The sequence below is a fragment of the Gracilinanus agilis genome, chromosome 4, assembly GCF_016433145.1.
Source record: "Gracilinanus agilis isolate LMUSP501 chromosome 4, AgileGrace, whole genome shotgun sequence".
NCBI lineage: Eukaryota > Metazoa > Chordata > Mammalia > Didelphimorphia > Didelphidae > Gracilinanus > Gracilinanus agilis.
The window spans coordinates 261,366,117-261,393,846 of NC_058133.1; the positions used below are offsets into that span (position 1 = coordinate 261,366,117).

The 27,730-nt window shown below is 39.0% G+C and overlaps 1 protein-coding gene across 1 annotated transcript in view; it reads right to left on the reverse strand.

Annotated features, from left to right (window-relative positions):
* The window catches only part of NUDT3 (nudix hydrolase 3), a 64,993-nt gene extending 51,708 nt beyond the window's left edge, over positions 1-13,285 (reverse strand). The window contains exon 1 of the mRNA XM_044674177.1: positions 12,454-13,285. Within this exon, the coding sequence (XP_044530112.1) occupies positions 12,454-12,552 (99 nt within the window). The 5' untranslated portion in view covers positions 12,553-13,285. The remainder of the gene's footprint in view (positions 1-12,453) is intronic.
* Positions 13,286-27,730: the final 14,445 nt, after the last annotated feature.

Consider the following 27,730-nt stretch of genomic DNA (forward strand, 5'->3'; position numbering starts at 1 on the left):
CCTTCCCCCTCCAAACTTCCTCCCTCTAGTTTTTATAAACAACAGCTAGTGTTAAAACTGTGCTTTATAAAAACACATTAAGGAAAAAAAGTGAAGAAAACAGAGGCTTGTAGTTAGAGTAGAGGAGTCAGCAGTTATATGAGATTAGGAAGCCTTGGCACTGGAAAAAGAGGGACCAAAATAGAAGTATTAAGCATAACTAGATGAGAATCTGAGGAACAACATATTTTTAGTAACTATGTTTTTTCCACATATTTACCTTTAAAAATGAGATTCTAATTAATTTTACTACCTTGGTAAGTAAGAATAGGAAATGGGAAATTATGCACAATGTCTATTACAAATTACCAGGAAGGTTATCACTACTTTAGAATCATAAATCAAAATATTTACTGACTGTCCATGAGGGTGCATGACACTATATCTGGCCCAGGCTTTATAATCTTCAATGTTCAGACAAATCCCAGATTTATTAAAAGCAGCTTATATGGTTCTAGCAACAGACAGTAAAAAAATCAAATTTAAAACATCTTAATAAAAGTTCTCAAAACATTATCAATGGAGGAGGTCATGCACATATTCTGGCTGAATTTAGAAGACTTGATTACTTGACAGAAGTTGATGCATTATTACAAATCATTTTTCAGTTATTCATAGAAAAATCTCACTTTTAAATTTGACAATATTCCCTTCTACTGATTAATTTGTTTTGCTGACAAGCTTAAACCTCTATTTAGTTTAGAAGTAATTTTCCAGAAAGTTATTTGAAACCCAAACATTTGACCACCATCCTTGCTCCAGGTAATGTTTAAGGGAAAGAATAATTCAACTTCCTGTAGTGGTTTACCTCAGCCTGAAATCAGCCGGTCAATTCAGAGTATAAAGTTTACAGGAACAAAGTTAGAAGGAGTTCAGGATAGAAAAACTAGCCAGATGCCTTTTATTTTCTTTTTCATGTATTCATAGTTTGGCTTTGTCTAAAGAGGTATTCCCAAAGTATGGAGCATATTCTTTATTCAAATATCAATGTTCAAGACTGTTACGATTAAAAATGATAAAGACTGATATTATAAGAGAAATTAATATTTTAATTGCCACAGCCATGTTGGTAAAATATATATGACCGTGCCTGACTATCTTTTAAATTTACCGCCGGTACCCATCCTGTCTCTCTCGTACACCAGCCCAGCCCACTCAGGTAACCAAGAGACCGTCTCCAGGCCGCCCTCCGAATTTAAACTGCCCTATACGTCAGAGACGTCCCCACAACCAAAAACCGGAAACCCATTGGATCACAGGGAATGTAGTCTCAAAGTCCTCACGTGTCCACAGGAAGTTTGTAAGATACTTTTAAATGGCATCTCCCTGAATTCCAAACACATAAGACATTCTAAATACAGATCAAAATGAGTTTTAATTATCTTCCATCTTGCTCTTTTGGTCTCACTGGTAGAGGTTATCAAGAAACATTGACAACTTCAATTCTGAGAATCATTCTTCCACAAAACTAGAGGCTCAGGATGTAAAAGTGAAATTTGGGAAATGTATCAAACTACATTTCCCGTGGTCCAACGGGTTTCCGTTTCCGGTTTTTGGGCTTGGGAAGGCTTACGTCTTGACGCAGGGAAGGGTTTAAATCTCCTGGGTTAGGAGGAAGTGGTCTCTTTTGCGAGTAGGCGCTTCCAGGAAACAGGAGACAGTAATGGAGGCGGCGGCAGGTTTGAATGCTTACAAGCGCGTGGTCTAATGATTTTATCATAAACATGGCTTTAATTAAATTACTAATTTATATATTTATACAAGCCTTTATCATTTTTCATATTTATAAGGAGCAGCTGGGTAGCTCAGTGGATTGAGAGCCAGGCCTAGAGACGGGAGGTCCTGTGTTCAAATCCAGCCTCAGACACTTCCCAGCTGTGTGACCCTGGGCAGGTCACTTGACCCCCATTGCCTACCCTTACCACTCTTCCACCTATAAGTCAATACACAGAAGTTAAGGGCTTAAAATAAATAAATAAATAAATAAATAAAACTAGGGGCTCAACATTGTTATGAGATGGTATATAAGGCTAAGAACAACAAAGATCCTATTCATAAGTCTCTTCTAATCGTTTATCTGACTGCCACAAAAGACAGAATCAGTGATAAGACACTAGAAATTTTCCCTCAGCTCCTGCTACAGATGGTGAAGCAAGCAGGTTTTCATTAAGGATGCTACTTCAAAAGGAACCCACTCCAGGGCATCACGCTGGTTTGTTCCCTAATCTCCTGCTGAAACGACTAGAAATATTCCTGCAATGATATTATCCATTATTATAATGTTAAAATATATTTTTTGAAATTCATTATTTCTGAGCAATAGTCAGAAAGAAAATAGAACAGGCTAGAAATTAAGTGATCAGTTAATCATTTTGAATTAATCAAACACATTCATTCTCAAATTAGAAACTTAAACATTTAAGTAGTGACATTTAGAACATTATTTTCAATATACTTACAAAATACAGTGCTATGAAAACACTAAAAAGTAAGGAGGCTAACTTATCTGAAAGATTTTTTCCTCTCATCAAAACTAGCTCCTTTTAAACAAAGAGCAATATTATGCAAGTAGCCTCATTAATTCATATTTGACTGATTTGAAATTCATAATTCAAGCAAGGGTTGGGCAAAGATTTACATTTTTGTGGGAAAAGGTTATGCTAAATATAAAAAGATTTATAGGGAAATATTTAAATAATTTGAAAAGCTTTTAAAGTTACTCTCAAGAATTCATTCATAAGTAAACTATGCAAATCTTCTTGTCTATTCATAATGACTGCTATCGAGTAATACTTTATTAGTCTAATAAATTACTGTATTTTGTTTCTAAAGAAACAAAACCTTTGACTCTATAAATCAGATTGTTCTTGGCCTTCTCCCAATTTAGTCCAAATCAATTACGTTTTGATATAATTAATATTTATAAATGCAAAACCAACTTTTCAACATTAGGCAAGGTTGGAAAAAAACCCTTTCATATTATTGTTTGTGTGCACTTTAAAATTATCAGTATCTTTTGTACCATAAGACTCTTTTCAAGTACAAAAAAAACCTTTTTGTATTTTTAGAAACTTTTGTCTAGGTGATAGTACAATTAGGTAGATTCAAATCTGGTTTAATGAGTAGGTAAAAAAAAAGACATCAACAACTTATTGTTTCACTTCACTATGGAAGTCTCCAAAGCAGAGTGCCCCGGAGTCCAGTGCTTGGCCTTATGCTGTTTAACATTCATCAAAAACATAGATAAAAACATATATGGCATCAATCTAATCTGCAAATGATAAAAAGCTGGAAGAGATAACTAACAACAAGGATCCAAAATGATCCTGACAGGTTTAAAACATTGGGCTAAATCTAATAAGAGAAAATTTAACAAGGATAAACACAAACTTACAATTTTTTAAACCTTACTTTCCATCTTAGAATTGATACAAAGTTATCAGTTCCAAGGCAAAAGAGTGGTAAAGGTTAGGTAACTGGGGTTAAATGACATGTCTACAAAGTGTCTAAGGACAAAATTGAACCCAAAACCTTCCATCTCTAGACCAGGATCTCTCCACTAAGCTACCTGCAAACCACAAAGCAAGACTATATTTAATTATATGATGCTTATCTTCAAAGATAGAAAGCTTTAACACATAGTCATTTGTAATAGTTCTTTCTTATTTCTACTGTAATCCTATCTTGCTCCAATTTCCTAAAAAAAAAAAAAAAAAATTTAAGCCTTACCTTTCTATCTTAGAACCAATACCATGTAAGGACTAGGCAATGTGGGTTAAGTGACTTGTCCAGGGTCACACAGCTAGTAAGTGTCCGAGTTCAGATTTGAACTCAGGACCTCCTGTCTCTAAATCCACTGAGCCACCCAGCTGCCCCCATTGTTTCCTATTTTCTAATATTATAACCCATTAAACTGTCTGGATACTTAAATGACCCTTGAGCTTTTTGTTCTTTTGTGAAGTTTGTTTTTTTTTTAGAAATAATAGAATTCCAACAATTATTATTTTTGGAAATCATGTATTGTATGTTAAATATGGCTCATTTGATGCTGACATGTCTGTAACAAGCCCAAAATTAACAGCCCTGAAGGTTGGTTATCACTATTATTCCACAGAACTTTCATTCTATGCGAAACTTCATATCATGTTCATTCTATACTTTACCCACCAATTTAATGAAAAACAGGTTAGAATTCTTGATTCACATAACTTCTTGGAGCCTCAGTTTCCTCACTTATGAAATTGAGGGAAAGATATTTGTACTTAGCCAATTGGGTTGTTATGATGCATATAAATTAAATATAAATTAAATGATTCATATAAAGTGCTTTTTTAGATATATCTTGAAGTCATATGCATAATGATCATTAGACCCACAGGAGCTGATGATCTTAACAAATAAGAAAGTGGAGAGAGAGAGAAGAGGGCCTGGAACTGGGTGTAACCCTATATACTCAAAGGTCAGAGGTAAGAATAGTATTATAAAAACCAGACCCAAGAAAAGTTTTCAAGAGAGGATAGTGGAAGTGAAGACTGTGATGACCAGATACGGCAATTAAAGAGAACTGCCAACATACTAGACCATATTCTACAATAAATTCACAATGAACAAGTAACCTTAATATTAAAGATCATACCATTTGTAGGGGACGTTTTCTCCTATCTTCTAATCACTCTATCTAAGAGACTGGTTCTCCCTATCTTCTCCAGGATAGAAGTGAATGGCCATTCACAGACCTACTCTCAATTCTGATCAACACAGAAGCTTTGATTTGCTTTATTTCCAACTTTGGCTGATCCACTCCTCTGAAGGCATCCTGGTAGCACCTCTTATTTTCAGGAGCTCAACATATTGGTGTTGGACTTAGTATGGATACCTAATTGGCTTTAGCTCTACTCTAACTAAAAACTCCCAAGCTCAAGTGATTCACCAACCTCAGCCTCCCCTGATAAAGGGATATAGGTTTGTGCTACTATGCTTGGCTTAAGAAACAGTTGTCACTGGTAGCAGCTGGATGGTTCACTGGATTGAGAGCCAAGCCTAGAGGCAGGAGGTCCTGGGTTCAAATCTGACCTCAGACACTTCCTAGCTATGTGACCCTGGGCAAGTCATTTAATCCCTGTTGCCTAGCCCTTACCACTCTTCTGCCTTGGAACCAATACACAATATTAATTCTAAGACAGAAGGTAAGGGTTTAAAAAAAGAAAGAAAGAAAGAAATAACTGTCATCATCATCTGCTTCTTTTTTCAAAATCCTTACCTTCCATCAGACAAAAGAGCAGTAATGCAATGGGAGCTAAGTGACTTGCCCAGGGCATTACACAACTAGGAAACATTTGATATCACATTAGAACCCAGGACCTCCTCTCATCAGACCTGGCTCTCAATCCACTAAGTGAGTCACCTACCTGCTTAACCACACAAGGTTTAGAAGTAATCACAACATAAAATAGCTTCAATTACATGAAATTGAAAAGTTTCTGCACAAACAAAAATGATGAGAAGGATGTGAAAAAAAATCTTTGTATCAATTTCTCAGATAAGGGTTTGAAATCCAAAATATACAACATATGATTTTTTTTAAATCCATTTCCCAATAGATAAAGTGGTCAAAGGATATGTACAAGCAGTATATAAAAGAACTATAACTATTAAACAATGAAAATAATAAAAGGATGCTCCAAATCACTGATACCAGAAATTTGTTTGCTACCTGGTTCACAATTTTTCTCTCCTCCCCAATTTCTGACTTCATACGTGGGACTTACATGCTTATTCTCCCTCAAAACCCCTAACCCCACAGTTATTCAATCTACCCACTTCCTCTGACCTACATGTCCAGCCCACCTGACCCACAAAGATGGTCATTAGGTTTGCCATCATTCACAATGATGTCTCCATGTTCAAGAATTCCAAAATATCCTTATCTGACCATAATCTATTGGCTTTCCAACCCTTTTTGTGCCTTTTCTAACTAAACCTCTAATTCCTCAATCCCTCATATTCCTCTCCCAGGACATCTCCCCTGCACTTAGCACTCTCTCTTTTCCCCTTCTAGATCCCTTGGTGAACTAGGTCAATTATCACTGTCCTCTTCTCTCAAGTCCCTAGCTCCTTGACCATATTGCCAATTGCACACTGTCCAGGCTCAGTCTTGGATCATTCCCATGATCTAGCCACCATCTCTCCTATACACATGGTACTGAACAAAGGTAAAAATCACACAGCCACTCCGAGTCCACAACAAAATTATGTGACACAATCTCATCTTGGTCCTCGCTACTGCTAGGCTATCCTACTATACCTTCCTTATCAACTCACTATACTACTTTCTGTAACAACTCTTCTAAATCTTTCCAATCTTCCTTAAGCCTGCCAAGTCTCCCCCTCCTCCATCTCTTCGATGAGAAATGTGCCTAAATTTTACAGAAATTGAAACCATTTGCTGCTGGTGCCTTCTTCATCTATTCTGAGATGCCTTTCTGCTATTCTCTTACCCCATCTCATATGAAGTGGTTCTATTCCTTACTGAGGCTAATACCTCTTCCCACACAAATGACCCTATTCCATTGTGCCTCCTCCAACAGATCATCTCTCACTTATCTTAAATCTCTCCCTATCTACTGACTCCTTCCCAACTACCTTCCAACAGGAACCCATCTCTTCCATCCTCAAAACACTCTCACTTGATCCTTGCACCTTCCTTTTATCCTATATCTCTTCCATTCTTGGTGACTAAACTAGAAAATGTCATCTATGATAGGGGCCTCTCACTCTCTTCTTAACCTTGGCTTCTGACCTTATCATTCCACCAAAACTTCTCCTTTCAAAGTTATCAATGATCTTAGATGCTAAATCCAATGGCTTTTTTTCATTCCTCTTTCCTTGAATCTTCTACTGCTTCTGACACTATTGTTCATCTACCTTCCATGTATTCTCTCCTCTCACGGCTTTTAGGAAACTACTCTCCCTAGTCTTCCTCCTATCTGTCAGACTCTCCTTCTCAAGTCTTTTTTGCTAGATCCTTACCCAGGTCACACCCCCTAATTGCATATGTCCCAAAGGGTTCTGTCCTAGGCTCTATTCTCTTCTCCATCTAATACTTCACTGGGTGACTGCCTAGCTAAAAAGCAATGGCTAAAAATTCCAAAATCTACCTATCCTGCCCCAAACTCTCTGCTGACCTCCAATTTCAAATCCCCACCTACCTTTTAGACATCTCAAAATGGGTGTCTACTAGACATCTTAAATTCAACATGTTCAAAACTGACCTCATTAGTTTTCTCCCTAAGTCAACATTGTCCCCTAACTTCCCTACTACTGTTGAGGGCAACAGTAGCCTCCAACCAAGGAGTCATCCTTGCCTCCTCACTATTTCTCATCCTCACATTGTGTAAATGGAATTAGTTCCAGCCCATTCCTAGTTGGACTCATACTTAACCTAGGCATAGAAATGACGTCACCTTAGTGGGGAGGGGAGACGAGTTACCCACTCGTGACAACAAGTAACAAATCAAGAACAAGGGACTGCCCTTTGGGCAGTCCAAATCAATGCAGAGACTGCCATTTGTCCATTTGAATTAGAGGTGGACCCATGGGAAGTGACGAAAGGCACTATCTCTTTAAGTAAGTTGGTTACTTCCTGTGGAGGCAGTTCCAGCTCTGAACTTGGTGCTGAAGGACCTCTCCTGAGACCACAGAACACTTACACTCTGTATTGTCACGTGGGTAAGTTAGGCTGACTTCCTTGGCCTATCTAGGCCTCTTCCAAACTCTGCCTTAAGCAGGGCTGCTGGGCCTTGTGGCTTGCAGCTTCATGTATTTAGCCTTTTAACCTCTCTCGTCTAGGCCTGGCCTGGACTAGCCTCTCCCTTTCTCTTTATTCCTATACTTTTACCTTCCTGATTGTAAATAAACTTGCCTTAACCTGATGCTGACTTGGGTCCGATTTAATTATGGAATCAATCTGAACTGTTGATTCCTGGCATCAATCTGAACTGTTGATTCCTGGCATCAATCTGAACTGTTGATTCCTGGCGGCCACGTTTTAAATATATATCTATAAAATACCCTAATTTCCCTCTTACAACATCTAAATTGTTGCTAAGGCCTGTCAATATCATCTCTGCAACATCTCTCCAAAATTCTCCTTTTTCTCTTCTAAAACTGCCACCATTCTGGTGCAGGTCTTCAGCATCTCACATCTGGACCAATGCAATAGCCTGCTGATGGATCTGCCTGGCTCAAGCCTTTCATCACTTCAATTCACTCTCCATTCAGTCACCAAAGTAACTTTCCTAAAGTACAGGCCTGATCACATTGCCACTCCCAATCAATAAACTCCAGTGTCACTAGGTTTGTACCCCAAAGAGACAAAAAAAAAATGTCTGTACAAAAAAATTCCCTCAATTGGGGAATGGCTGAACAAATTGTGGCATATGATGGGTGATGGAATACTACTGCACTATAAAGAATGAATGACTTGATTTCTATAAAAACTGGGAAGACATCCATGAACTGATGTGGAGTGAAATGAGCAGAACTGGGAGAACACTGTACACAGAAACTGAAACGCTGTGGGATGATCAAATGTAAAAGACTTTGCTACTAACAACAATGCAATGATTCAGGACAATCCTGAGGGACTTATGAGAAAGAATGCTATTCACATCAAGAGAAACAACTATGGGAGTAGAAATGCAGACGAAAAACATAATTGATCCTATCCTAATTTATATGGTTTTGAATTTGGGAGTTTGGTTTTAAAAGATTACTCTTACAAAAATGATAATATGGAAATAGGTATTGATTGATAATACATGTATAACCCAGTGGAATTGCCTGTCAGCTCCAGGAGGGGGGAGGGAAGAGGGGAGGGAGAGAACATGAATCACGTAACCTTGGAAAATACATTTAACAAATAATAATAAATTCCAGTGTCTTGCTACTTTCTTCAGGATCAAATACAAATCCTCTGTTAGACATTCAAAACTCTTCATGACCTAGCCCAGTGATGGCGAACCTCTGGCACAGGTGCCAAAGATGGCATGCAGAATACTCTCTATGGGCATGTGGCCGCCTTCCCTCCACCCCCAGAGTTCATTAACTGGAAAGGCAGAGGGCCTGAAGGGGAGCTGCTCCCCACCCCTCTCCACCAAGCCTGAGGACATTTTTTCACATCCCCAGCCCCTCTGCCCAACAGCCCAATGGAAGTGCTTTCTCTCTCCCCTGTATGGGATTGCCCCCCCCCCCCAAACCTAACAATGCACGGGGGAGGGGCATAACACTCACTTTTTGGGGGGGGGGGGGGGAGCCTGACACTCAATGTCTAAAAGTGGCCTAGTCCTTCCTGCCTTTCCAATCATCTGATACCTTATTCTCTGCCACAAACTCTTTGATCAGTGTGATACTCACCTCCTGGCTATTCCAGGAACAAGACATTCATCTCTCAACTCTAGGCATTTTCTCTGGCTGTCCCCATTCTCCTCCCTCATCTCTACCTACTGTTTTCTCTGGCTTTCTTTTCCTAACACCTCTTAACTCTAGTGACATTTCTTTTAATTATTTCTTATTTATCTTGTATATAGCTTGTTGGTACTCATTTGTTTGCTTGTTGCCTCCCCCATTAGAATGTGAGCTTCTTGAGGGCAGGAACTATCTTTTGTATCTTTTTGAATCCCTTAGCACAGGGCTGGCACAGTAGGTGCTTAATAAATGTTTATTGATCAACAAACTCTTCACAAACAAAGTTGGGGACCCCACGTTAGGACAGGTCAATACAAACCTATATTCCTTGGGCATATTGAAGCCTCCCTGGGCCTAAGATTCCTCTTCTGTAACATAAGATTAAGAAAGTTGGTTGTTAATTTTATCACTTACTGTTTTAAAATTCCATGACCATGACTCACAAACAACTTAATCACTCAATTTAATCAATAAAAAGTTAATTCTGTATAAATAATACAATGTTCAGTTAGGTCTTTTAAAATAAATTTTGATACATTTAGAAGTTTTAGATTAAAATAGTAGAGGAGAGTGACATTGCTTGTGACTTTTATTTTCAGGATGCCCTTAAACATTTAACAATTACTACTGCTTATTGTGGAACGATCAAATGTTAAAGACTTTGCTATTAACAGCAATACAATAATCGAGGACAATTCTTAAGGACTTATGAAAAAGAATGCTATCCATGTCCAGAGAAAAAAACTGTTGGGAGTAGAAATGAAGATGAAAACATATGATTTATCACTTATTTATTTGGGTACATTTGGGGAGTGGAGTGGGTTTTATAAGAGTATTCACTTACAAAAATGAGTAATATGGAAATATATATAACCCAGATTGAATTGTTTGTCAGCTCTGGGAAGAGAGAGGGGAAAAAGGGAGAGACAATTTAGATCATATAACTTTGGAAAACTTATGTGGAAAATGTATTATTAAAATAGAAATCAACTTGGAAAAAATAATTACTATTGCTTCTGAAATCCCAGAAATCTCAGATGACTGAAGTATTGCTACTAATTGTAGTATTTTAAGTAGTATAATTTTTAAGCAAAAGAAACTAGGAAAAATGAGTCTAAATTAACTTATCCATAACGGATTTCTGTTTAAACCACAAATAATCAGTTTACATATATAACATATATATGTATAATACTAAAAAATTTGCATTGTTCATGTCAAAATTAACTTATAGTTGGAAGAATTATAGCAATATTTGCTATTATTATTTCAATAACTTTCCCCCCACCCCCACCCCAAGCCTAGGATCCCACGTAGTTTCCTAAAGCTACAAATATGAATAATAAAACAGAACAAAGCCTTGGTCAAACTAAGACAGCCACTTTATGTCCTAAAAGAGTACAAGAAAGCATTGTTTAAAATCTCTCTTGCAATGCATTTTCTTTGGAAACCTTTAAACAAGTGACTAGATACAAAGAATATATTACCTTAGATTCTACTGTAAGGAAATAAAATCTTAACAATACATATATTGTCATAAGAATTCACATTTTAAGGCATTAATTTTAATTCTCACTTTCTCTATAATTTCTCTGGATAGTATCTACAGACAATCCATCATTTCATCATGGTTTTTCTTCACAAGTATTGGCCCAGATTTCTTTCCTCATTTCGATGTGATTGGCCAGTAGGTCTGCCAGGATTCAACACAATGCTGAATGCTTTCCCCAAAATACCATACTGAATATTAATGTCCTCCATTGTTTCAACTTTAACTTTATCATTCTATTAAGTACATAAGAAACACTTTCCCCAAAGGACCATTTTACATTTCCAAAGCCTCTTCTTTATTTCTGGATTCACTGAATCACCACAGAAACTACTTTTGAAGCTCAGATTTCTTAATATAACTACTAAAAATAAATCAATAATTCAAGGCATTCCGGTCCTCTTCAGATCCCACCCTCACCCACTCGGCAATTTTTGCCCTAGGGGCCGCCTTACTTTTGGGCAGAGGAAGGAATTATTAGCCAAAGGATTACAGGTTTCAGCCTTGAAGATTAACTGTAAAGCTGAAAATTTTCCAGACCACAAAGATCTTTTTTACCAACTTTCTCTCTTCCCAGGGCTTCCCTTAGGTATACTGGATGTAATAAAATAACTACCACTGGGCATGTAAACACTCAACTATTTGTAAGTCTTTCTTTGCCCAGGAAGTATGACCAATACAAACTCCAGGCAAACTACACAAGTGCTAAATGAAGCGAATTACTAGCCTAGTGGTCACTCAACGAGTGTGTCGGACAAATATAGTTCTGTGTCCGGATGACTCAAAAACTCGGGCTGCAGGAAGAACCTGTTAACTACAGACCATTCATTAAGCCACTGCCATTTGACCTCGGTCATTCTTATCAAAAGACAATTAGAGCCTACACCACCAGCTCCAAAATTACTTTCCCACATCCTTTATTTCCCCTTTCTTCTCCAGAGGAGCTCCATAATTTCTTCAACTAGCTCCTGGCTTGCTTCCTCTTCACAATTTTTTTCCTTATTCATCACCTCAGGGAATTACACAGACTAGACTTCTTCCACTCTGGGCAAATCTCAGCCTTTTAAAAAGGGACCCACGCCCTGGGGCAAGACGACAAGGACCGCAACCTCCCAGCTGCCAGCCCACCCTCTCCTCCATCCCCCAGCAGTTAGCCCTGCCCCACCCTACACCACGTCTCTCCCAGAATGACAGCCTCGCTTCTCTAATATCCCAGAGTCTACTTGATAGGAGTGGGGGGCACAAATAGTTGTCTCCCTCGCTCCAGAGGAGTCGGGGAAGGGGAGAGGGGACACCCCCCTTTTGTTTCCATTTCCGCCTCCCCGCCCAGGTCTGAGGCGTCCCTATTGTCTCACACGTAGTCCGCGCGCCCCCCGCCCAGTACTCCGATTCCCTCTCACCTCCTCCTCTGTCTCGTTGCGGAAGCACAGACACGCGGCCCGCTTCTTGTAGCCGTCGCCGTCGTAGGTCCGGGTCTGGTTCGACTTGAACTTCATCATCGTCCGGGATCGGGATCGCGGGGTCAGGGCAGGAGGGGGGCGTGGAGAGAGGAGGAAGAAGAGGAGGAGGAGGAGGAGGGGCCGCTGCTGCCGCCGGTGGGATAAGGGTCCGGGTCGTGGTCGGGTCTGGAGGCCGCTCCGGGACCGGCCCCAGGCGCGCTCGCGCCGGGAGGGAGCAGAGGAGGGAGCCGCTTCTCCGCTACACGGCTCTGCCGCTGTCCCGCCTCGGTCGCCTCATTCCTCCCGCCCCAGACCCGTCGTCGTCGTCGTCGCCGCTGCCGCCGTCACGGCCGCCACCGCCTCCTCCGTTGCTGCCGTTCGCTTCACGGCTGCCACTGCCACCGCCCCCTCCGCCAGCGCTGCCGCCACCGACGACGACCGAGCCGCCATCTTGGGGTACGCTGCGTCAGCGGCGTAAGGCTGCGCGGAGCAACTAGGCCCTCCCCCAGCTCTCCGCGTAAGCAGCTTTCAGGAATCTCTCCCTGCCCAGCGAGCGCAACTCGAACCCTATCGCCAACCGCGCGGGCGTAAACGGGCATCTGGAATGGGGCCGTCCCCCGGCAGAGAGGCTAGTGGAAGCTGCTACGTCAGTAGCGTAGCAGTGGAGCCGGGGCGTAGGGAGGCCTCGGGTATGCTGCGGGTGTGGCTGTGCTGGATTCTCTAGAAGAATAAAGGAAACCTGGGCAAAGCGCCGAGACTCGAGTTCAGCGCTAGGTCATCGAAGGGGCTGTAGAACCCCACTGGTCCTTCTGGGGCAGGAGGAGTCACGCGGGGGTGGGGGGCGGGGGAGGGGGGGGGAAGGAATGGAGAAAGAGCGAAGGGTGGGGGGTGTCCCACTCGCGCTGGGTATCCTAGCTTGGACCTTGGGGAATAAGATGATTCAGGCAGGGGCCATCTATTCAAAATAAATATTTTTGCCTTCTAGTCTTATAAAATTCAAGAAAATTTCTTTTGCTTCAGATAAATGGGTTAGGAGCCGAAGAGAGTTAGGGGCTATAGTCTAAAAGAGCAACCAACACCACTGGTAGCAATGAAGGAGTATAGGACAACAACAATCCCAACCCCCCCACCCAAAAAAAAAAAACCCTTCCCCTAAATGTAAAGAAAAAAAAAATCAACAAAATACTCCCAGGAAATGTAAGAAAGGATCACTTTATTCTTGGCCCTCAAGCCACCTCCTCTCATTTGGAGTATTTGCTTAGTTGGACATTGGTGGCTTTCAGCAATTTGTGATCCTTGTCCTCATTGGGTAGTGCTTTGGCAGGATGGGGGGACTGGGAGGGAGTCTCCAGTCAATTACTTGATCATCTTGTTCTAAAACAAGTCCCTTAACATCTGTGGGCCTAGATGTTCTCATGGGTAAAAGATGAGTTGGGCAAATTGACCTCTAAGGTCCTTTTCTAAATAAGGCTTCCAAATAAAGATTATATCCCAAAGTTCCCTCATTTTCCTAATTTGCTCTTACCCTGAATCTTCTTTAAACAACTAAGACTTGTTATTGATATGTCCTGTTTCTAGCCTCACCCAGAAAGGAGTCTTGGTTCAGTCTAACCAGTGTTTATAACTTGACAGTAAGATTTTTGGGGAAGGTGTGGTTGTCTTTAGTATCAACCTTAAATGATTAGAAAGCTTCCTTTAATAACCTATTATGACTTAATCAGCTATGAATTCATCTTATTTCATTATTTCAAAAGGTGCAATTTCAGGCCTAGAGACAGGAGGTCCTAGGTTCAAACCCGGCCTCAGCCACTTCCCAGCTGTGTGACCCTGGGCAAGTCACTTGACCCCCATTGCCCACCCTTACCAATCTGCCACCTATGAGACAATACACCGAAGTACAAGGGTTTAAAAAAAAAAAAAAAAGGTGCAATTTGAAGTAAAAGACACTGAATGTTAGACTCAGGTTTTTGCCCTGGTGGTTCTTGGAGAAATCATTTAACCTCTTTGAATCTCAGGTCCTCATTTATAAAAAATGAGGTTAAACATATTGATGTTTGAAGTCCCTTCCATAGACTTAAATCTATGATCTTATGATCATTGTATGTATATTATGTATAGCCTCCATAGACACAAATTAAAATCTGTCCATGCCCTTACTGATGATTTTATGAGCTATAGTAGCTAAAGAAATTCGTCTGCTGATGGTAAACTTCTCCTTTACTTAGGCTGGTCTTGGTATGACAGGCTGTGCCAACAGGCTGATACTTGAAACACCTCCTACTTGATAGGGCCTGCCAAACCTTCGTTTCCAGTAGATATCCTTTAAGAGCCCTGGGCTACCTTCATGGTAAGGCTTCAGCATAGGAGTTTAGTAAAGATGAATTTACCTTATTCCATCAACTTATATGTTTACTCTAAATTTAAAAAAATTTTAAACCCTTACCTGACATCTCGGAGCTCTTCCTGAAACTTATCCTCTTAACTCTGCATTTCATCACTTAGGAAAAAAATCTGTTGCCAGTCTGCACATGCCCTAAATTTTTTTTTAATCACTTACATGAACTTAAAAATTAGGCCTAGTGCCAGTGCTTTAGGCACTTCATGTTTACCCTGACCCATACAATTATCATAGATGCTTTAGCAAAAATAAACAAGCAAAAATATTAGAAAATGACTGACCGTTAGGGGCAGCTAGGTGGCTTAGTGGGATAGAGAGCCAAGCCTGGAGATGGGAAATCCTCACATTCAAATGTGTTCTCAAAACCTTCCTAACTGTGAGATTCTGGATAAATTACTTAATCCCAGTTGCCTAGCCCTTACAGCTTTTCTGCCTTGGAACCAATACTCAGTATCAATTCTAAGAGAAAAAGTAAAAATTTTAAAAAATTTAAAGATGTAGGGAAACTCTTGGAGTCATTAAAAGAACTGCAGTTTTCTAGTCTGCTCTTATGTTCACTTCTGAACCCAGCTCATTGTTTCTCCATAATATTTGTCTGGGGTATATATACTGTTAGCCTGCCTATATGGGTTGACCTCTCCACAAGGCCAAAAGAGGGAAATTTTTTTCACACTCTATAATTGTTGGTGCTCTTTTCCCACAACCTGGAATCACCTGTATTTACTTTGTGTATAGTTTGTAATTACTATGTGTGTACATATTGTTTCTCCTTTGTAGTATGTGAACTCTTTGAAGGCAGGCATTGTTTCCTTTTTGCCTTTTTATCCCTAGCATATCAGACCAACAAGATTTGAAGTGCTTTCTGTGTGTTAGGTGGAAGGATAGAAAGAAAAAGAATGAAATTTTCTCCATAGGCAAGGAGTTTAAGTTCTTTTAAGAGTACATGGCCCAAAGGAAGTGCTCAATAAATGTTCACTACTGCTTGTTGTTGAACTACATTTAGTAATCTGGAAAGTAAGGTGTTGAAAGCTATCCAACAGCTCCAGGAATCTGATAAGGACAGTTTAGGTGAGACAGAAAGATGCAGGAGACAATCTGTCAGCTCATGGTTGCAGCTCCTGACAGAGAGCATGGAGTTTATTTATACAGATTTCAAGACTGATTTCACACAAAGAACACCAAGAAGCTTTGCAGGTCATGCCAAAATACAAAGGAATTTGCGGCTGTGTAGACACATCATGGTTACAGAAATACCTCACTTTTTGGCATATATTATACAAAAGATTTTCTCATGAAGGGTATGCTGGATGAGAAAAAGTTTCAAGGCTGAGTCTTATACTTTATTGGGAGGACTGCACCTGGATGGATGAGGTCTTGTCTAACTTTGTCTTATTTTGACCTTGACTGTCTAGAAACAGATTCAGAGCCCAGGCAGCTTAATTGCCTGCATTTCTGTCTTAAAGAGAAACTGTTAACCTCCTAACTGCTGGTTTACTCAGAAGCATTTTATAATAATTGAGGCTGTCACAATTTTTCTTTGTTTTCAACAAAGAAGAGCCATCGAGAGGGTTTTTATCTCAGATACCCCATCCATCACCTGACCTGATCCTTTCAGGTGAAAGGGAGTCAATATATGACCCTGTCAACTACATCAACTTTGATGGGATCCTGATAAAAAGATCTATTATACACCCTCCACAGTAAGCTCTCTTCCTGTACTTATCCTGTGTGGATAGACTGAGTCCTTTTGAATAATTTTGATTCTCATTTGGGGGTTCAGAAATGTTCCTGGATTTAATGCCATCAGAACAAAGTGACCTATAAATAGGTGCAAATCAAGAAGATCTCACCATCTATAATGGGTCATCTTTCTGGTCAGTTCATCTCTCCCCAAATCCCTGTATAAGCTCTGTTCTCTTCTCTGATACTGCCACCACCCTGATGTAGTCATGCTTAGACTGTTGTAGTAGTGTGCTGGTGGGTCTGCCTCCCTCAAACAGCTACTCACCTATTCCCCCACTCAACTACCAGAGTGATCTTTTTTTTTTAATGTACTATTATTTTGCTTGAAACTAAATTATATGAAAAAAATTATTGTACCTTCATTTTCTTTTAAGTTTGAGCCCAATTCTCACCCTCCCTTCCCACCCAGCAGAGACAGGAAACAATCTGATAGATTTTACATGTGTAATTGTACAAAACACCAAAGCAATCTTCTTAAACTTCCAGTCATGGGACACCATCCCATTTATTATCCATAGCAAAAAAATTCAGGATAATATTAATATTAATAGCCAGCATTTATACAAGGCTTTAAGATTTGCAAGGAGTTTTGCAAATATCTTTATCATCACAACAACCCTGAGAGGCAGGTGCTATTATTTTTTGCAGATTAAGAAACTGAAGCATTTTTGCAGATTAAGAAACTGAAGCAGAAAATGCTTAAATGAGTTCTCTGGAGTCACACAGCTAATAAATGTTTTTTCATGTCAGATCTGAACTCAGGTATTCCTGATTCCAGGGCCAGTGCTCTATCCACTATACTTCCTAGTTGTCCACCAGAATGTCAGATATCAAGCATAGGGGACATGGATGAGAGCAGCAGAGGATGAAAATGTGTGGATGGGCTGTGATTTGCACTACTGGAAGGACAAAAATCTGAGATTAATGTAGCCATCGAAGTAAGCCCAATGAATAGAAAATGTAAATAAATTATGGTATATTTGAATATTGTAATAAGGTGACTACAAAGAATATCGTAAAATCTGAAGACATGAAATAACAAATTGATAGGACTAGAACAGCATATATACTGATTACATCAATTTTTAAAAACAACTCTGTCTTAGTATCAATTCTATGACAGAAGAGTGGCAAGGGCTAGGTAATCAGGGTTAAGTGACTTGCCCAGGGTCACACAGCTAGGAAGTATCTGAGGCCAGATTTAAGCCCAGATGCTCCTCATCTCCCAGACCTGTCAATCTATTGTGCTACCCTCCAGCCCATCTCAAGCTTAAAAGAAAAATCACTTATCTGTTGGAAAGCCAGATTCGTCAAAAATAAAATAAATTTTACAAAATTGAGCAAACCTCTTAGCTCAGAGTTCTCCTTGCTGGGGCTTCAGGATATAATTAAAAAGGAAAAAATATTTATAGTGGACTTATAATATCACCAAAAAACAACAACCTGGAAACTGTCTGTGGTTCCAACAATTGGGGAATGCATGAATAAATTGTGACACATCAAGGTAATGAAAAATTACTCAAAAGAACCTCTAATCTCACAAATGTCGATATTCCCTACCAACAATGCACCCTATTCATTGCTGCTTATATTGAATGACTCTTGTCCAAATCATCTGTCTTCAGCTGTGGTGTTTCTATCCAATATGCTGAGGGTCTTCCTTGATTTCTTTTGATAGCACAATGATACCAGTGGGTACACAGGTTGTCTCTCTCTTAACACATGATCAGCCCATCATTTCTTTCAGTCATACATTTCTTTGACATGATTTCCTCCTGATTCTTCTTATATGTTACAGCCTATACTCAAACCCACTATATTCATGCATATTGTAAATCTCTATATAAAGTTATAAAAAATGAAAACACTGTTCCACAAAAGTCACAAATATAATGACTCATGGGAAGATTTATATGAAATGATAAAGTAGATAAAGAAAGCAGAATCAGTATGACTGCAACTATTAAAAATAGTAATAAAACTTTAATATAGAAGCAAAAAATGTTAATTTGTTAAAGTTTTCATATACATGTTTTCCTTTTAGCAAACTGTCCTTTGGCTATTTATGCTTTTATGTATGGTTTCACTTCTCATTTTGTATGTTTGCTTGATTATTTTTGCTATTTATTAAACTTATAATAATATTTTAAAATTCTTAATAGCTTTCATTTTTATATCACCTATATCATGTCCCCTGACTCATTGGTTGTGGTGGGAGAGTTAGAATACTTCTTGCTCAGAGCACCAGACCTCAAAACTGGATGAGCTGGGTTCAGATCTAGCCTGAGATACTTCTTAGCTGAGATACTTCTAGCCCTTCCTGTTCTTTGGTCTTAGAATTAATACTAAGACAGAGAATAAGGGTTTTTAAAAATAATATTTCTTGCTTCCTGTTGCCACTTCTCTCTATCATCACCACTCAGTAACCTTTCCTTCTTTGAGATGAATTCAATCCATATTTTTCATCTGATTAAGAATCAGACAGCTGTTTATCTACTATCCCCTAGGATACTTTCCTTCCTTTTTATCTAGTCCTGGATATTTTCTCCTCTGTTAGTTTTGCTGATATTGTTTTCTCCTAGTCCTCCTCCCACTTCTCTGACCCTTCCTTCTAAATCTCCTTTTATTAGACTCTTATTCCAGGGTACCCACTAACCTGGAGCTATCCTTATCCTTAGCCCTCTTCTCTTCCTCCTCCATACTATTTTGCTTAACCTCATCTCCCATTTTCCTATTATCATCTCTATGTACATGATTCCCAGATCTATATATCTAATCGGACCTCCAGTCTTGCACCATCAATTATTGTACAATTATGAGCTGAATGACCGGTAGCCATCTAAACTCAAAATGTCCAAAATAGAGTTCATTATCTGTAATCCCCAATGGTCCCGTCTTTCAAGCTTCCCTATTATTACTGAGCACCACTATTCTTCCTGTTTTGAAGGTTTACAACCTAGGTATCATTCTTGCCCCCTTGATTACTCTCACCCCACAATCCTTATCTCTTGCTAAGTCATGTCTTTATAACCTTTGCAGTAGCACTTGTATATGTCCCAATCTTAAAGCTACTACCTTGCTGTAGGCCTTTCTCATCTCATGCCTGGACTAGCTGGTTTCTCCTCTTTTTTGCTCCCTACTCCAGTCTATTGTCCATTCAGTCACCAAACACAGAGATTCTAAAACACAGATTAGACCATGCCACTCCCCTACTAAATAAATTCTAGTGACTTGCTCCCTTCCTCCAATATCAAATATAAAACCGTGTTTGGCTTTTAAAGTTCTTCACAACCTGAACCCTTCCTACATTGCCATTCTTCTTACATTTTATTCCCTTTGAAGACATGCAAATCTTGGTTTAAGGAAGGCCCAGAGGGAGATGGAGACTTTCCAAAAAAACATTTTTTTTTAATAAAAAAAAATCCAACACCACCAATCTTGCTCTTTTGCATACACAACACTCCATCTCTTAACTGTGCATTTCACTGGCCAGGCTGCATGCCTGGGATACTCTCCTAGTTTACCTGTGCCTCCTGGCTCCTCTGGCTTTGAGATTCAGCTCAAATCTATTACCTTTTCCAAGACCTTTCCCAGTGTCTTCCCACTCAATGCTTTGTTAATATTTCTACCTCCCATTTAGTGTGTATATGTTTTATATGAACATAGTTGTTTATATGTTATTTCTCTAATTAGAATGTGAGCTTCTTGAGAGGGGACCATTTTCCCTATACACACACTTTTAAAAAGTGAAAAATAGTATGGCTTGATCTTCATTTCAACAATTCTTTCTCTGGAGGTGGATAGCATTCTTTGTCATAAGACTTTCTCAATCTTAAGACTGTCCCAAATCATTGTATTGCTGAAAGTAGCTAAATCTTTCACAGTTGATCATTCCACAATATTGCTGTTACTCTATACTCTATAATGTTTTCTTGGTTCTGCTTATTTCACTCTGTATCAGTTCATGAAGGTCTTTCCAGCTTTTTCTGAAATCATCCTGTTATAAATTGCCTAGATTAACAGCAGAAGAAATAGAATACTTAAATAATCCAATATCAGAAAAAGAAATTGAACAAGCCATCAACGAACTCCCTAAGAAAAAATCGCCAGGGCCTGATGGATTCACAAGTGAATTCTATCAAACATTCAAAGAACAACTAATCCCAATACCATACAAATTATTTGACATAATAAGCAAAGAAGGATCCTATCAAATTCCTTTTATGACACAAATATGGTCCAAAGCCAGGCAGACCAAAAACAGAGAAAGAAAACTACAGACCAATCTCCCTAATGAACATAGATGCAAAAATCTTAAATAGAATACTAGCAAAATGACTCCAGTAAGTGATCATGAGGGTTATCCACCATGATCAGGTGGGATTTATACCAGGAATGCAAGGATGGTTCAACATTAGGAAAACCATCCACATAATTGACTGTATCAATAAGCTAACAAACAAAAATCACATGATTATTTCAGTAGATGCTGAAGTCATCCTGTTCATTATTCCTTATAGCACAATAGTATTCCATCACTATCATATAGCATGATCTGTTCAACTATTCCCCAAATGATGGACATCCCCATAATTTCCAATTCTTTGCCATCACACAAAGGACTGCTATAAATATTTTTGTATAAGCAGGTCCTTTCCTGCTTTTTTTTATCTCTTTGGAATACAGACCTCCCCTTGTTTCTATCCCCAGCATTTAGCAGTGCTAGGCATAAAATATACACTAAATAGATGCTTACTGACTGACTGACCAATATATCTCACTGCTTCTACCTTCTCAAGAACCATCCCTTATAACAAAGCAAAAAATTTAAAGGAAAAAAAAAGTTCAGGGGGGTGGGGGTGGAGAAGGGAGGGAAACAGACCAGAAAAACTTGGCATTTTATACAGTATTCTACATTCATAGTCCCAATCCTCCCCACAACCTCTTTACAAGGGAGACTATAAGGCTGCTTTATATAGTCATTTTATCTTTACAACAACTATGTGAGATGTATAATAGAAGTATTACTACCTACCTTTTACAGATGTAACCAAGGCTCACAGAGGTAAGGTTACTTGCCCAGAGCAGCTAGGTAGCACAGTGGATAGAGAGCCATGTCTTGCGTTGGGAGGACTTAGATTCAGATCTGGCCTTAGATAGTTCCTAGCTTTGTGACCCTGGGCAAGTCACTTAACTCTAATTGCTTAGCCTTTGCTGCTCCTCTGTCTTAGAAGTGATATGAAGAAGGTAAGGGTTAAAAAAAAAAAAAAAAAAGACTTGCCTGATACTTTGAACCCAAATCCTACAACAACTCCAAATCCAGTATTTTCCACTACACTGGGTGGTTATTAAAAAACAAAAATTCTTTGTGGGGTAATAGCATATATCATGATATGTGGATTCCTGCAAAGATTGTATAATCTACAAATGAAAACCAAACCACCTGAGATTTTTATTAAAAATGTTTGCCTACTTACAGTCATACAAGAACTAGCTTATCACATTAGTTTGCATCAGTTAGTAATTTTTAAAAAAATCTTTCAGCCTGCCTACAACAGGCAGGTCTCTGATGATGTGCCTCACTATTAAAGAATCCAGAACAAAAGAATCCCAGTTTCCTAAAACCTGGGGCCCATTATTTGTTAGCTGTGAGGCCCAGGCAGACTGGCCAGCAGGCTATTGTAATCATCTCTTATTGTAACATGAGGTGATGGAGGCCTGAGAATGGTGGGAATATCAGAGGAGGGAAGGGGGAATATTGAAGAGATGCAATAAAGGCAAAATTGGCAGATCATGGCAACAGCTCAGATATGAAGGGTGAGAGACAGTGAGGAATCCAGGAAGACTGAAGTTATGAGCCTGAGGATAGGGAAGGAGGAGGGGATTATTCTCTACAGCAATAGAGAAGGTGGGAAGAGGAGAAGGTTTAGGGGGAAATATAATTTTTAGAAATGTTGAATTGATGATATCTACTGGGCATCTAATTCCAAAGGTCTGAGAGGCAGTTAGAGATGGGAGGCTGGAAGTCAGGAGAGGTTAGGGCAAATTGACAGCATCAATCCATGGAAGCGATGAGATCACCAAGTGAAATAGTATAGAAGAGAAGTGGGCCCAGAGCATAACTTTATGTCACAATTTCAACGTTGAGTTTTTTCAAAATCCTTGGGGTAGTACAGAGATCATTTAAACTAACTTACCCAAACCTAGTATTTCACCTTGGCCTAGAATATCTTACCTGCATTATGTATCAACTTAATCTAGTCCCTCTGACATTCCTGCTTCAAAAAGATAATGAATTGGGACATCATCCAATCACTCTGCCTCTAGTTTCCTTTTCATCCCTCCTCATTGCTTTTGCACAGGATTTAAAGGTCTACACGGACTTTTTTTTTTTTTTTTTTTTTTTAACCCTTACCTTCTGTCTTAGAATTAATACTGTATATTGGTTCCAAGCCAGAAGAGCAGCAAGGGCTAGGCAATTAGGGTTAAATGATTTGTGCAAGGTCATACAGCTAGAAGTGTCTGGGGTCCGATCTGAATCCAGGACTTCCCAACTCTAGCTTGGCCTGGCTCTCCAACTACACCCCTTCCACTATCTCTTAAAGTAACTTCTAGATTTTGATACATATTGATGCAATTTCTAATTAATTTTGTGAGGTATTCTTCCATTCTAGCTTATACTCAGCCCGCCTCACTTTATCCCTGTTCTCTTAGCATGGATAATGTGGCCCTTATTAAAAAGATGCCCTTTTCCCTACAATAGTCTCTTTGACTATTGACTAACTAGACAGGAATTATTTTTCAAGTCATCTCTTCTTTTGGATCTTTGCCATTCATTTACCCTGAGCTTCCAATAAGGTGTTTTAAAATAGAAAGTCCCAGGGCTTCCTTGTAGGTTATAGCATTTTGAAGCTGTTCCTGACATTTTGTTTTTCCTAGCAGTCCTCATTGTGTCCCAGATTTCTTTTCTAAAAATGAGTAACCAAGTGACAGGTTTATTTTGGTCTCTCCTTTCCCACCAGAATGTTGAATTCAATGATATTGCTGTCACTATCACAATTGCTTCCTGTACTCATTCCTATTAACTACTCAGAACTGAGTCCAGTACCAAGCATGGCATCTTGTCTACATACTCTGATTTTCTTTGAATGAACCTCAGTACAATTCATGCATAGGTTAAAAACCTACCACAAATAGTATTTTCTTTAAGAAATTTCTTCTACCCCAAAACCCCAGATGCATACTTAGAAGCAATTTGCTAATAATCTTCATGGTACTTGAAGTATTTCCTGTCTAATTTTGCAGGTTCTCTAACTCTCATTTAACATTCCTAGTGTCTTATTATCCTAGCCAGTCCTTTTCTGAACATAAAGTGTGTAATTTGTAATCACAGAAATAACATCCTTTTGTTGCTGTCCCTTACCAATGTTGTCTACCTGCCCCTCTTCTATATATAATTTAGAAGGGGAAAAAAAAAAAAACCATAGCCAGGGCAGGTAGGTGGCTCAATGGATAGAAAGCCAGGCCTGGAGTCAGGACCTGGGTTCAAATATGGCCTTAGACATTTCCTAACTGTGTGACCCTGGGCAAGTCGCTTAGCCCCAATTGCCTAGCCCTTACATTCTTCTGTCTTAGGATGGATACCAAGACAGAAGGGTTTTAAAAAACAAAATGATAGTTCATTGATTGTTCTCATACTAGGTTACCATGATTTATTCGTTCCCCAAGATTTATATGGAACCATTTGTATGTTCCTGTTGAACCTTCCCATCATTTCTCAAAACAACTTTTTGTCTAAGTTAGTGGGAGAGAGTGGTATGGAGTGGGGTTTGGAGGGGCAGAGAGAAGTTGGATTTGGGAGCCAGGGAGATCTAGATTTGTATCCCAACTCTTGTGTTTTCTAGGCTTATGACTCCAAGCAGAGTTAAAATGCCATGTTCAAATCATACTTTTGACCCCTAACTAGGTTCTGTAGCCACAAGTAAGTCACTTAACTTATGGGCCTGTTTTCTCATCTGTAAAAAGGGGAGAATCAATACCACAGTATTTACCTCATCACTGTTAAGGGTCATTGAGATATAAAATACGTTGCAAATTTTAAAGGGTATATAAAAGTTAGCTACCATTGCAGGCCAATTATTTGTCATTTTTCTTGCTAACTAATTTTGTAAGCTTTATGAAGCACGATATACTGAAAGAGCTCTAGACCAGGAGTCAAGGTTTTCAAGGTTCTAGACCCAATTCAGACACTAATTCTCCTTGGTAAATTAACCTCTCTGGGCCTCAGCTGTAAAAAAAGGGGGTTGGACTGATGGGGGTTCTTAACTTTTTTTGTCTTATGGATCGCTTCTCAGAATGTTTTAAAGTGATAAAATATATAGGATGACCAGGGAAAACTATTATATTGAAAATTAAAAAAAAAAAAATTCACAAACCCCAAGTCAAGTCCTGTTGGACTAGAAGCTCTAAGGTCTTTTCCACCTTCAAGTCTGACACTTTGACAGCATTCTGATGAATGGTAATGTTAGAAAATTCAATTGTTACTTTTTGTATGTGTACTTACAATCTTATTTCCTAGAAACTTTCTTCCCCAAAGCAGCTATCTTAATTGAGGAGCTGAGGAGTTGAATCCTGTGGTCTCTTAGCTGTATGATTCTGGGTAACTCACTTAACCTCCAACACGTAGCCCTTGCTACTTCTAAAACAGGTTAAAAAATAAAGGTGGGGTTTTTAAAAAAGTGACTCCCATGCTCACTTGGCCAATTAAGATTTGAATTCAGATCTTCATATCATCTATGTCAAGCTGCGATTATCTCTTTGCTATCTGGTCTATCAATACTAATCTCAATTAAATTCTCATGACTGAAAACTTAATTACAGATCTGGACTTTTACAGACAACACAGGTTTAATAGTTTCTCAGTCTTCCCACACTTACTAGTATAAGATTTAGGGCGCAAGGCCATTTAGGTTACAAAGTACAAATCCATTCACATTCTGTTTTGGTGAGAAGGAAAAGGGAAGACCGGGAGCCAGCAACATCTCAGAGTCTAATCCAGGTTAAACAATCGCCTCAGCGTGTGAACACGGGCAAACCACTTGACATCATTCAAGCCAGCTGGAAAATTGGATAAAAAGCCAGGCCAGGCAAAGGCAGCCAATGGGGAACTGAAAGTTTCCCCAAACACTAACCCTTTCTTGCCAAAGAAAGCTTCCCCTACTGGCAGTGAAGGTTCCAAATTGGCTGTAAATAAATGTAATCTGGTTATTTTTGCCTTGTGGTAGCCTGACACCTACTGGTCTCTACTAAGTCTGCACAGGACACAAAAATAATCGTTTTTCACCAACTCTTGAAAACATGGTTCAACCACCTCTGGCTACTCTCTAAAAACCAATTCTCATTTACCGGGAAGGGCTCTGTAATTCATTCTACAATGATTTATAGTCACACTTGTAGGCCACTAACTTCTACATTCATTAGCGTGTTCCCTTTCCAATCTGATTTTATAGTTTATGACCTTAATCCTGGAAGGCCTTCAAAGTTTTTAGAGAACACTTCTGCAAATGTTAGGTAGGTCTTATCCATCTAGTGAGGTTGCCAGTTGTCTTTCTACCCACCAATTCAGATCTATACAGCACACTGGAGTTTAGAAATCATTTTTTACTAGTTTAATAAGAGATGACCCTTCTCTAAAAACCAATTCCAAGATGGGTCAACTCCCTCTACCAGTATTTGATCTCACAGTAACTCAAGTCTTGTGGCTATAGAGTAGAATAGAGAAAACACAGAAGGCTGTCCTGTTAATGTGTAACTAAGTCTAAATCAAGAAAAGCAAGTTTTTGAAAAGGAAAATAAGGTACAGCTTTATTCAGTTTCTCAAGTTCTAGATCATAATCATGCCCTCAACTTATATCAAGTACTAGAAATCAACTTGGGAAATGAGTACTTCTCAATATCCAACTTAATCTTTAAGCACATTTACAGTGAATAACAAAATGGACAGAAAACCACAACTTATCTCTTCCATAGTTCTAAATATTATACTACATACCTTCTACAGTAATTTCTTCTGTCACAGGCCCCTCTAGGTAAGCTTCTCAGAATGTTTTTAAGTGCATAAAATATGAAGGAAACCACTTATGTTATCCAAATATTTTTAAAACAAGTTAACAAACCCCAGATAAAGAACTTCTGCTCAAGTCCCTTTCCGAAATTGTGTTGTTTTTTTTTTCCAGAGCAAAGAATTCTATGGAGTATCTCTAGAAAACTTATCATGAAAGGAAAAAATAGTTATGGCTGTTTAAGATGAGAATTTAACATTTTCAAACACTCAACAGCTTCATTCCAATTCTTTCCATTTATGTACCTTGACAAATAGAAGCCATTGCTAGCTATTTTCTCATATACCTCCTCTCCCAAATCTCTGCTTCTAAGATTGGTAGCAAATGGTTCAAGATCCATTATTGTACAATTAAGCAGAAAGCCCATTTCCAAACTGGGGATAAACCCAGCATATTTGTAGGAGCAACCAAAAATTTTTTCCCCCTCTCATCACACCATATCCTTGGCTTGGGAATGTAAGCTTATCCCTACCACTGGTGAAGTACCTCCTCTTTTCACTTGAACTACATTCATTCTTGCCAATGACATGCCAGTTTTACTGGAAGGAAAATTCAGAGACCCCAGGAACATTTTCAGTCAAGCATAACATATAACTCCAAAGCAGCTCTTACAGAAATAAATTTTGTCATCTTGAAAGAAGGGGCAAGGAAGATAAGACTTCTAATTTTCCCTTTTTAAAGCTTAGAAATTACAGATGAAAAGAATTATGGCCTTTCAGTTTAAATATTGATACATACAATAATATGGAAATAGGTCTTGATCAATGACACATATAAAACCCAGTGGAATTTTGTGTTGGCTATGGGAGGGGGTGGGAGAAGAGGGATAGAACATAAATCCTATAACCATGGGAAAATGTACTAAATTAATAGAAAATTTAAAATTATAAAAAACCACACACACAAATCAGTCTCTTTCCTGGGAAGGAACGAAGTCACAACGACAACTAATGTTAATAAAATCAGGCACAAGAAA